The sequence below is a fragment of the Mandrillus leucophaeus genome, unplaced genomic scaffold, assembly GCF_000951045.1.
Source record: "Mandrillus leucophaeus isolate KB7577 unplaced genomic scaffold, Mleu.le_1.0 Scaffold645, whole genome shotgun sequence".
In the NCBI taxonomy this organism is placed as follows: Eukaryota; Metazoa; Chordata; class Mammalia; order Primates; family Cercopithecidae; genus Mandrillus; species Mandrillus leucophaeus.
The window spans coordinates 1,642,442-1,655,044 of record NW_012106975.1 but is presented as its reverse complement, the minus strand read 5'-3'; the positions used below and the strand labels follow the sequence as shown (position 1 = coordinate 1,655,044).

General features: G+C 39.1%; 1 protein-coding gene across 2 annotated transcripts in view; it reads left to right on the top strand.

Annotated features, from left to right (window-relative positions):
* The window catches only part of DISP1 (dispatched homolog 1 (Drosophila)), a 206,324-nt gene that overhangs the window by 130,026 nt on the left and 63,695 nt on the right, over positions 1 to 12,603 (top strand). For both annotated transcript variants that reach the window (XM_012001000.1, XM_012000999.1), the window contains one exon: positions 5,515 to 6,040. In XM_012001000.1, coding sequence (XP_011856390.1) covers positions 5,532 to 6,040 — 509 coding nt within the window. In that variant the 5' untranslated portion in view covers positions 5,515 to 5,531. The remainder of the gene's footprint in view (positions 1 to 5,514; positions 6,041 to 12,603) is intronic.

Sequence of the window (12,603 nt, the reverse complement as noted above, 5' to 3'; positions counted from 1 at the left end):
GCCAGGATGGTCTCGATCTCCTGACCTCGTGATCCATCCGCCCCAGCCCCCCAAAGTGCTGGGATTACAGGCATGAGCCACCGCGCCCAGCCCCTCTCTATACTTCAATATATCAATTTACTTCTGTTACATATTATACAAGGGTATTACAAGGGTGTGTGTGTGTGTATATATATGTATACATACATAGTGTTATATATACAAGGGTATTAACATTCTTGTGTTATATAGCCCATTATGGTTTTCAAAACATTTCTACCTTCTCACAGTAATCCTATGAAATGTATATTTTAAAATTTAATCAAAAGATGGTTTTTGGCCAAAGACCTTGTAGCCCCAAAACTGCTAAATCATTCTGGACATTAAAATGTTGGCTAAAAAGGTAAAATAGGGGATATGAGATTAGAGGCTTTGAATTTATTAATATTGGCATGTTATATTCATGAACAGCAGGAAATGCACTAAAATATCTTGGTGTGGGCCCATCACATCTCAAGCCAATGCTTCAATAATAGCTTGCTTTTTTTCTTTTTTTGGCATTCTCCTGTGTGTTATGGCCCTGGGAGAACAGGCGATTTCAACAATAGCTGTTTTTTGTGCGTGGTTTTTTTTTGAGACAGGGTCTGACTCTATCACCCAGGCTAGAGTGCAGTGGTGTGCTCTCAAGCTCAGTGCAGCCTTCATCTCTTGGGCTCAAGTGATCCTCCCATTTCAGCCTCCCAAGCAGCTGGGACTACAGGTAAGCAACACTATGCTCAGCTAATTTTTAAATTTTTTTTGAGATAAGGTCTCACTATATTTTCAGGCTTATCTCAAATTCCTGGGCCCACGCAGTCCTCCTGCCTCAGCCTCCCAAAATGCTGGGATTACAGGCATGAGCCTCGGTGCCCAGCCTCAACATAGCTGTCTTTTAAAGTTACTCATTATATTTTACCCAAAACCGATTTTAAACTTTCACTATAAATATTACTATCACTGCATTCATAATCATGTACCATTATACTTATCACAATAGTTTGACAAATGTAAAGGTATTAACACTCTCTTTCAGGAACTCCTTATTCCACTCCTTTTTATACTTATGCTTCCTCTATCATGTCTTTCCTATTAGTTCCCTCCATCTTAGGGTCAGACTGGATTTTTTCCTCGTGTATCTCAGTTCTAAAGAAAAAGGAGGCTGGACATGGTGGCTCATCCTGTAATCCTAGCACTTTGGGAGGCTGAGGCAGGAGGATTGCTTGAGCTCAGGGGTTTGAGACCAGCGTGGACAACATAGGAGACCCTATCTCTACAAAAAAAATTAAAATCAGCATGACATGATGGTACATGCCTATGGTCCCAGCTACACAGGAGGCTGAGGCAGGAGGATTGCTTGGGCCTGCGAGGTCTAGGCTGCCGGAGCCATGATCGCACCATTGCACTCCAGCGCGGGCAACAGAGCAAGACCCTGTCTTTAAAAAAAAGTGGGGGAAGGAAAGAAGGGATGAACGGGAGAAGGGATGATCTTTCTCTGTACGGGCCTTAGGGTCAACTCTTGATGTCAGAATGAAATACTTTCCTATTCTGGCTGGTCATCTGAACACCTACCCAAATGCATCCATTGAACTTAAATAATCTATAGACATTTCATAAAATATTTTTTCTGTTTTTACTTCTAAATTTTTTACCTGTAGTTTTTACTTATTTATGAGGTCAAATTGATTAGTCCCATGTTATGATTAAAGAAATGGAATCAGAGAACACTCATGTGACTTGCTTCAAATACAAGCCAGAGTTCAAATTGTTCTTTACTAGTTCCTACTTCATTACAAGAAGTCTCCCAAGTTACAAAATAGGTTGTGTTCCAAAAATGCATTTGTAAGTCAGTTATTTGGCATTTGAACTGCATTTTACCATGTGGGAAAAAAATGTTATAAATGATGATTAGGTCCCTGGCTGGCATATAAGAATCTATTTAACCCCTTTGTAACTACAAAATGATACATTTGTAATAAGTTTAAAAGAGAATGATAGTTGTGATTCTGGTTACAAAGAAAACTATTTTTTTGTTTTGTTTTGTTTTACTGAGGATAAGCAGATTTAATTAGAAGATAGGGAAACATGAAGATTGAGAAGGGTCTAGGGGGCATTTCAGGGTTCTTTGAAGGGAGTTAGAGGTTGATGGGATTCTGTCTGAAGCCCAATGTATTCAGTTCTTGCACTACCATAAAGAAATACCTGGGCTGAGCACAGTGACTCATGCCTGTAATCCCAGCACTTTGGGAGGTCAAGGTGGGCAGATCACCTGAGGTCAGGAGTTTCAGACCAGCCTGGCCAACATGGTGAAACCCTGTCTCTACCAAAAAATACAAAAATTAGCTGGGTGTGGTGGCACACACCTGTGGTCTCAGCTACTCAGGAGGCTGAGGTGGGAGAATCACTTGAACCCGGGATGTGGAGGTTGCAGTGAGTGAGCCAAGATTACACCACTTCACTACACCCTGGGCAACAGATCCAGACCCTGTCTCCAGAAAAAAAAAAAAAATTAAAAAGGCCGGGCGCGGTGGCTCACGCCTGTAATCCCAGCACTTCCAGAGGCCGAGGCGGGCGGATCACGAGGTCAGGAGACTGAGACCATCCTGGCTAACATGGTGAAACCCCGTCCCTACTAAAAAATAAAAAAAATTAGCTGGGCATGATGGCTGGCGCCTGTAGTCCCAGCTACTTGGGAGACTGAGGCAGGAGAAAGGTATGAACCCAGGAGGCGGTGTTTGGAGTGAGCCGAGATCGCACCACTGCACTCCAGTCTGGGCGACAGAGTAAGACTCTGTCTCAGAAAAAAAAAAGAAAAGAAAAGAAAAAAAATAACCTGAGACTGGGTAATTTATAAAGGAAAGAGGTTTAATTGGCTCACAATTCTGCAGGCTGTACAGGAAATGTGGCAGCACCAGCTGAGCTTCTGGGGAGGCCTTAGGAAACTGACAATCATGGCAGAAGGTAAGGGGAAGCTGGTCAGAGAAGGAGAAAGTTGAGGGGGACGTGTGTACCATACTTTTAAATGACTAGATCTCACAAGAACCCACTCACTATCACGAGAACCGCATAAAGAGGGAAATCTAGCCCCATAATCCAATCACCTCCCACTCCACCCTACCTTCAACACTGGGGATTACAGTTCGACATGAGATTTGGGCAGGACACAGATCTAAACCCTATCAGCCAGTTGCACTTTCAAACTTTTAAGTCATTTGTTGTTATTAGATGCTTCTCACTAGCATAACTTACCCAGCGTCTGTGATTAGAATCAGTAGAATTGATTGAATTAAATACCTAGGAAAAAGTAGACTATTTGAAATAATATATTAACTAACCTGGGATGGTAAAAACAAACCAACAAATTAGAAGTATTCCTTCCTTCAACCCTCCTGATAGAAAGGGCAGGAGGAATTGTTGACTTTCCCAGTTAGCCTGGCAGATCCCATCAGCTGTGATAGCTTTAACTGAGGTACAGGTGGAGGTTGGAGAAAAGCATGAGCCTTCAGTGATTTCTCTGAATGGAGTGCTTGCACAATGAGAGTTTCTAATTCTGGGAAATAATTGCATTGATCTCATCTAGTGATTGTTTCCTACATTATCTAACACACAATTAAACATCTTACATTTCAATTAGCTTTTTAAGAAAAGTCCAGTGCTTCTTTAAATGTCCTTTAATTTATGTTTTGTTATCTTCATAACCTTTGCGTATGGCTTTTTCTTTTGTTAACAACAAAAGGGAGGTTATATTCTTCAGTAAACTGAAGAGTAAATGAGCAGATTTTGCTGAGATGGCACATTCAGAAAACGATGAGATGAGTTCTTGCCTCCTGGATCAGATTAGTGCTCTTGCCAGTCAGTATATCTACCCTACCTCCTGCTAGTTTACATAATATATTTAACTACTATTACTGTGCGTTGGGTATATGATTTGAATGCTTTACAGTGGATGTTTGTTTAACATTGGATACATTGGAAAGTGATTTAATGAAGGAGAGAGCAACTGTATATACTACAGTTCAGAATCCCTCTCAATGGTCATTATAAAAGGAAGCTTGGGATTGGCAAGCCATTTTCAAAAGTGATGTAAGACTAAATGAGGGAAGTAATATCTAATTGATTTTATATCTATATTGATGTTTTTAAATGCTTTGTCTTCCCACTAAGCAATTTATGAAGAAATTCCTACTGCATGATGTTTATTTAACTGAATTTGTGTATGTGGGATAGGGTGTGTTTGAGGAATTTTGTCTGAAAGGTAAATATGCTAAATTTACATCCTAGTATGGGCATGCTCTGCTCACAAACGCCCCTGCTGAGCAGTTTACATACTGGGTGAAAATGTACACAGGAATCCTCATGGGAGATCCAGGTTTGCCAGTGAGATTACGATGTACTCAGACTGAAAAAGAGGATTTCTTCTGGTTACCTGTGTGTCTGCCAGAGGTGGGGAAGGACTGGAGAGAGATCCCTCCACAAGCCGTTTTGTCTACTTAGAGAATGGCATGCTAGAAGGGTTAGTGAGCCAAATTACAGTTTTCTTTTTTGTTGTTGTTGTTGGCTTTCATGTGTGTGTTGAATAGACTAATAGCATTTGATGACTTTTTTTTTTTTTTTTTTTTTTATTATCAATTCCCAGATTTTGTGTGTGTGTTGCTCAGAGGGCAGGTGTAGTGGGCAAAGAGATAGGGAGATTGTCTGTTTTTCTGTTTGTTGATTGGACACACTTGCTGCTGGTAATTTGAGCATCTAAGGATCTTCCTTTATACTGAAGGCCTGAACCCTTTGGTGGAAGGAAAAAGAAGTAAGAAAAAATCATTTGAAGCAAATCCCGCCCATAGTATTATTTTTCTCATGTGCAAGCATTGTTACCTGTAGTATATTATATAGAATTTTGCATCTGACATTTTGGTTGCTAGAATTCTTAGCTTTCCTGACTGGTTTTAATTTATTATCCTCAGACTTGAATGACTAAGAGGAAAAGTCATATATTCTTGAGATTTTTCTAAGATATAAAACATTCTTAAGATTATTCAAATTATTTTAACCTTGTACAACTAATTACCCCCAGAGTGGCCCTTCATTTTGTCCATCACTCCTAGATCAGAACATACAAGCCAAGCATGGTACTGTTGAAAAGCTGAAGGATGCTATTTGTATCCTCTCCTCTCTCATATGCAAAATGGTCTCGTTCTTAACTGATTACTTGTGCATCTAGGATGAGGTGAGAAAAAAGGCACTGAAAGAAGAGGTGGGCAGGAGGAAAGTGATCAATGGGAACAGAAGAGGGTTCTTAAGGTGCATAAAATAGCTGGTGGAAAGAAGAGGAGTGCCACTGTGTTGGCTGGTTCCATCACAGATGCTGCTGAATTTCCACCACTGTCTCAAATTCTGCAAGAACCCTCATTTTCAAAGAGCTGTTTTTAAATATCATACTTGTCTTCCCTACATTTTTGCCTGCCTGACTATAACTGGGTGATTTTATATGATTTTCTTTCTTAGGGTCAAGAAATTGGAGCATGGCTATGAGCAATGGAAACAATGATTTTGTGGTTCTGAGCAACAGCAGCATCACAACCAGTGCTGCTAACCCGAGTCCCCTTACCCCCTCTGATGGAGACCATGCAGCCCAGCAGCTCACACCCAAAGAAGCAACAAGAACAAAAGTGAGTCCAAATGGATGCCTGCAACTTAATGGCACAGTTAAATCATCCTTTCTGCCTTTAGACAACCAAAGAACGCCTCAGATGTTACCCCAATGCTGCCATCCTTGCCCATACCATCACCCTTTGACTAGCCATAGCAGTCACCAAGAGTGCCATCCTGAGGCTGGCCCTGCAGCACCCTCTGCTTTGGCCTCGTGTTGCATGCAGCCACACTCCGAGTATTCTGCATCTCTGTGTCCAAATCATTCACCTGTGTATCAGACTACATGCTGTCTTCAGCCCTCTCCATCCTTCTGCCTGCATCATCCGTGGCCTGACCATTTTCAGCATCAGCCTGTGCAACAGCACATAGCCAACATAAGGTAAGTGGTCTGAAAGTTTTGCTTTTAGCATTCAACTAATTCCACATGAACATGACAACTTGTGTTTATTTTCCTGAAAGGGGAGGAGAAAAATGTGGCACAGAAAGAAAACTTATGAAAATGCATATTCTGTGGATTGTGTGAAGCCAAGAAAAACGCAAATAAAATAATACAGTATATCTATTGTATCCACTGACTTCTTAGTCAAATCCTCCCTTCCCCTTTTCCTGTCTGCAAACTGGTTAGGAATTTCTGCTAGACCTTAAGTTATAAAATTCAACAAAAAGTTTTACTGTTAGCAGTTTCTATTATTGTACATGGGAAGCGTATTTATGATGAGACTACCTAAGCAGCCATCCTTTATTTGCTGTTATTGATAGTGGTGAGCATTTATGAAAAAGAAGTAAAAAAACTCCTTGCTGGTCAGGTGCAGTGGCTCATGCCTGTAATCCCAGCACTTTGGGAGACCGAGGCAGGCGGATCACCTGAGTTTGGGAGTTTGAGACCAGCCTGACGAACATGGAGAAACCCCATCTCTACTAAAAATACAAAAAATTAGCCGGGCGTGGTGGTGCATGCCTGTAATCTCAGCTACTCGGGAGGTTGGGGCAGGAGAATCACATGAACCTGGGAGGTGGAGACTGTGGTGAGCCGAAATCATGCCATTGCACTCCAGCCTGTGCAACAAGAGTGAAACTCCATCTCCCAGAAAAAACAAAAAAACAAACAAACAAACAAACAAAAATAACCTTGCTTCCTTATGCTGCCTATGACTGTACTCGACAATTTTTATTCATGTGTTTTGGTGACTGAGATCAGATGTATGTAGTACGCTGAGATCAGATGAAAGTAGCAATTGCCTTCATAGCAGATGAAACCTGTAAATTGTAGCATGGGACTTTAAAAAATATTTTTTGTAAAGCATTTTTAGATCTGGTAGATTGAAAAGTATTAGAAAAATCAATATCATTGTCCGTGCTTATTTCCACCTCAGCCCATAGTTTCTCATATATATGATTTTCAGCTATTTTTTCCATGGGTAAGTTAAGTTGCATTCAGCATAGGTTAGTGATGATAATATATTTTATAAAATACTAAGTACTTTGTAAAGACCTAGTATTATTTCATATTTTTAAGTAATAAAAAAAGTTTAGCTAGAAAAAGAGCATTCTCTTTAAAATTAGGATATAATTTACACATAGGGAAATGTACAGATATTAATTATTCAGTTTGAACAGTGTTGACAAATGTGTACAAAAGCGTAACCCACATTTTGGTCTGATGTAGAACATTTCTGTCACCCTAGAAGGTAAGTTCCTTCGTGCCCCTTCTCAGTTATTACCTCTGTCTTCACCAGAAGCAATCACTGCTGAGTTCTATTACTGTAGATTTGTTTTGCCTGCTCGTAGAACTTCATATAAGTGGAATCGTACAGTATGTACGCTTTCATATTTGGCAATTTTTGCTCAGCATAATGCTTTTGAGTTTCATCTAATTATTGTATGTATTTGTTTTTCCATTTATTGCTGAGTAGTAATCCACTGTATGCATGTAGCAAATTCACTTTTGATTAAAGAGTCAGGTCTGAGTGCTGCAGCTTACGGCTGCAGGGATTACAGAATCGCTGTAAGATTCTGTAAGGTGGGAAAATTGCTTGAGCCCAGGACTTCAGTGCCAGCCTGGGCAACACAGCAAGACTCTATCTACAAAAAAAAAAAGGGAAAAAAAGTCAGATCCAAAAAGGGATTAAGAGATAAATACTTTTGACCTTTATCAGGTTTTGAACATTGTTGAGATTATCTGGTTACACTCTTTTTAAAGAGAGGAAGGGAAACGTGGTAATAAAGCAGAAAGAAAGAGTGGGGAGGGGAAAAGAGGAGAGTCCTTCACAGCATGTTTCTGCAGTTTCTGAATACACTTTCCATATTGGATTTGAGAGTCTTTTAGTTATAGGCTATGATAAGAACTCACATTTACCAAAGTCATTTCTTAGAAGATTTGTCCTGACAACTTTGTGCTACATGACTAGTTTTAGACTCTTTCCATTTTGAATCAAATTGTGTGAACAGTTGATTTTTAAATTATCACATTGATGTTTCAAATAATAAATTATATGGTTGCAAAGTATGAAATAAGATAGATATTTCTGCATTTTGAAGCTGATACCTCCTTTAAAAAAATCACAACATAATAAAACTGTGGACAAATAACCAATCCTTTCAATATGGAAGGTTGTGCCAAGAGTTTCAGGATTTTTACTTAGCATTTCTCAGTGACCTAATTCAAAAGCAATGAGATCCCTGTGTACACTTTAAATAGAATGGCATTTAAAAACAAACTGATAGGCAGGTGGCTGAGCTTGTCACTACCCTTGGTTGTGGAGTCATTGTTGGAACCGGGGCTTTTGCAATCATGGTGGACTGACTTCAGACTGTGTATGACCACTGGGTCCACAGACTTGTCCGTATAGGATTTGTCTTTGTGTGTTATCTAAAGAGAAAGAATGATGGAAAAGCTAACTGCCTTCTGGGAAAAAAAAGTATGTTATTTAAAAGGGAATTGAGACCCATGGAGAAGTTGCTTGGAAGTAAAGGCTGTGACTGAACTATATAATATTTACATTTTAAAAGTTATGAGAGAAACAAAAACACTCTCATACTTAATTTGAAAAACGCTGACTTAAAAATTGCCACAATTGTCCGTCAAAAAAAGTTGTAGAAGAAAGATTAGTATGAGGGAAATTTTTTATATTTAGAATTGTATCTCAAGAATTTGAGCTTTCGGTTATCTGTTTGTAATAGACAAAATATTTTAAAGATGCCTGCAGAGGAATAGTATATGTCCATTTGTGTATATTACATACTTTATTGTGCCTCAATTATTACTTTGCTATTTTCTACATTAGTTATATAATCTGCAATGTGGCACCGAGGATGTAATTCCAAACAAGTTGAGACATTCTTTAGTAGGAAGGGAGACAGTAAAGCAAATAGGCAGCTACAGTATTGTGGTAAGCACTATCAAGAAGGAATACACAGGGCTGAAGATGAAGAAAAGTTACAGATGGAGAGAGAACTGAAGAGGCTTGTCTTTTAGGTAGAGGGAACAGTTTATGCAAATACTTTTACAAGGTGGTGTGCGCTCAGCTCCAGCATAGGTCAATATGGCTGGACCCTAGTGGAAGAGAGAATGGTAGCAAGAGGAGAGGTATACTAGGACTAAATCCTGAAGGGCATTGTAAACCACATTAAGGCAATCTCCAGACTTCATCCTGAGGCTAAGGAGGACCCATTGTAGATTTGTGTGTGTTTGTGATTTTTTTATTGTGGTGAGATATACATAACATAAAATTTAATATTTTAATCATTTTAAGTATACAGTTTAGTGACATTAAGTACATTCACATTGTTGTACACCCATCACTACTACCTTTGTGCAGAACTATTTCATCTTCCCAAACTGAAATTCCATACTCACTAAATTATAAATCCACCTGCCCCTGGCAACCACCATTCTACTTTTTGTCCTTTTGTCTCTTTGGCTTATTTTACTCCACATAATGTCTTCAAGGTTCATTCATGTTGTAGCATGCGTCATGATTTCCTTTCTTTTTAAGGCTGAATAATATTCCATTGCATATTTGTATATTACATTATAGCATTTTATCAATTACATATTACATTGTATCAGTTCATTGATGGACAATTCCATCTTTTGGGTGTCGTGGCTATTGTGAATAATGCTACTATGAACTTGGGTTCTGTTCAAGTCCCTGCTTTCAGTTCTTTGGGGTATATGCTCAGACCAGAAGTGGAATTGCTGGAGCATATGGTAATTCTGTTTTTAGCTTTTTGAGAAACTGTTTTCCATAGTGGCTGCACCATTTGACACCAGCAGTGCAAAAAGTTCCAGTGTTTCCAGATCCTTGCCAACATTTGTTATTTTATCTTTTTTTTTTTTTTTAAAGAGTAGGCATCCTAATTGATGTGAGATTATAAATTTTAAAGCAAAAAAAAAAACAAAAAACCACACACACACAGTAAGAAACATTTTAGAAAACTTCATCATTTGCATTGTGGAGAGCAAATTGCATTGGATCAGGACCGTTGTAGATAGGAAGAACACTAGAAGGCTTGCTACAATAGTTCAAGTGAGAAATGTGATAACTTGAACCATGATTTATAAATAAATTCATTCTAGAGAGAGTTAGGAGGTGGAATCTACTAGATTTGGTGGATAATTGTATATCAGAGGGGCAAAGGGAGGAAGAATCACAACTGATTTTCAGTGTCCTGGCTTGAGCAACTGGTTGGGTAGATGGTGATTCCATTCACTAAAATGGGGAAGACAGAAGAAGGGAACTAAGTAAACAGAGCTGAGACATTGAGCTTCCAGAGAGGACTACAGAGTAACAGTAACAGTGAAAGAGTGATGTCCCCTGGGCTTCTTTGAAAGAATGAGGTTGCTGGGTAATACATGACAATGCACTGAGGGCAATACTGGTGGGGTTTATCTTAGAATGAATGAACACTGAAGCACTTTGACTCAGGCCAGCAGGTATTAAATTTGCAGAATTGTGCTATGGGCAAGGCACTGAGTGAGGTGCTGTCTCGTCCTTTCCCCAACCAATAAAATATCCACAGAAGCAAATGTATTCTTGGATAGAGCTGCTATGTATGGGAGAACAGGGCAGTTTGGGAAAGTCTGCACAGGATGTCCTTGGTATGGAATTCTGAAAATGAGGATGCTGTACAATGCTTTACTGCCTTTCATTATTCTACACAACTCTTTCAGGAACTTACTGTAACAAAGGTTCTAGAGGTTGATCTCTACCAGAAACTTCAAGTCTTTTTAGTTTTCTTTATTGTGGTTTATTGCTATGTAATTTTCAAGTTCTTTCTAAATTGATAACATCAAGTAAGTACTTAATGAAATATTCAATTAATGTTTAAGATGTATTTATGACTTCACATTACTTTAAAGGATATCTTAAACATTGACCGCCTTAGAATAAAATCGTATGGTGATGGAAGATCCTAAGTGCTATCAATTTTTATTGCTATTTGCACCTAGACCACAAATGGGCCCACCTGTTTGTATTTGAAAGTGTTTTTTGAAGTTTTTGTTGTTGTTGTTTATAAAGTACTTAAGCCATAGAGAATGTTTTAAAGACTTAATCAGATAGAAAATATAATTTTAGTCTAGACCATTTACTGCTTACCGCCTTTTGTATAGTAGACTCTCTTTCATCCCCTTTTGATTCTTTAAACTCCAATAAATCTTTCTAAAAGATTCATTATATCAACCATCTGTGGTTTTTTTTTCTTTTTTAATTCTTTTTTAGTCTTCTGATTAATAAAATTAAGGCCAGGTGTGGTGGCTCAAGCTTATAATCCCAGCACTTTGGGAGGCTGAGGCAGGCCAATCACTTGAGGTCAGGAGTTCGAGACCAGCCTGGCCAGCAATGGTGAAACCCCGTCTCTTCTAAAACGACAAAAATTAGCCCAGGGTGGTGGCAAGCACCTGTAGTCCCAGTTACTTAGGAGGCTGAGGCAGGAGAATTACTTGAACCCGGGAGGTGGAGGTTGCAGTGAGCCAGGATCACACCACTACACTCCAGCCTGGGTGACAGAGGAAGACTCTCAAAAAAAACAAAAATAAAATAAAATACAGATTATTGCAAGGATCACATTTAATATATCTGTTTTAATTATTGCCAAATATTAAGTAGCTTAAATAGATTTTATTTTAAAGCTTTAGATTTCATTTTAAAGCTTCAGGCTTTTACATTTGTAGATTCCTGTCCTCATATACATTACTCAGCCATTAATTAACATGTCTAATTGAGAACAATAGGGAATTTTATTTTATCTTATTTTATTTATTTGTTTATTTTTGAGACAGAGTCTTGCTCCATTGCCCAGGCTGGAGTACAGTGGCATGATCTCGGCTCACTGCAACCTCCACCTCCTGGCTTCAACCGATTATCCTGCCTCGGCCTCCTGAGCAGCTGGGATTACAGGCGCACACCAACATGCCCAGCTAATTTTTGTATTTTTAGTAGAGACGGAGTTTCACCATGTTGGCCAGGCTGGTCTTGAACTCCCGGCCTCAAGTGATCCGCCCGCCTTAGCCTCCCAAAGTGCTGAGACTACAGGTGTGAGTCACATCGCCCAGCCACAGTAAGGAATTTTAAAAGGCAGAAAATAGTGTCTCCCCACCATGAGGAAAGACTTATACCAACAAGTCCTATACCTAGCTGCTTGTCTTTGGAGTCACCTGGGGAGTTAAAAAATAAAATAAGTAGAATAAGAAGAAGACATTTCTTTTGCAGTAGAAACAATAAATAACTCTTAAGAGTTGAGAGGTGGGAAGGATCCCCTGGAAAGATCCCTGTAGGTTATTGAGGTTAGGGACAGTCTGACTAAGAAGAGCAGAACATGAATGGCCCTTGAAAGATGACTAGAAATTAATGAAGGGACTTGAGGAGGCAAAACATGGAGAGTGGAGGAAAGTTGTGAAGGGAAAGCTTTCAAAAGCAAAAGCTTTTTTTAATATATATA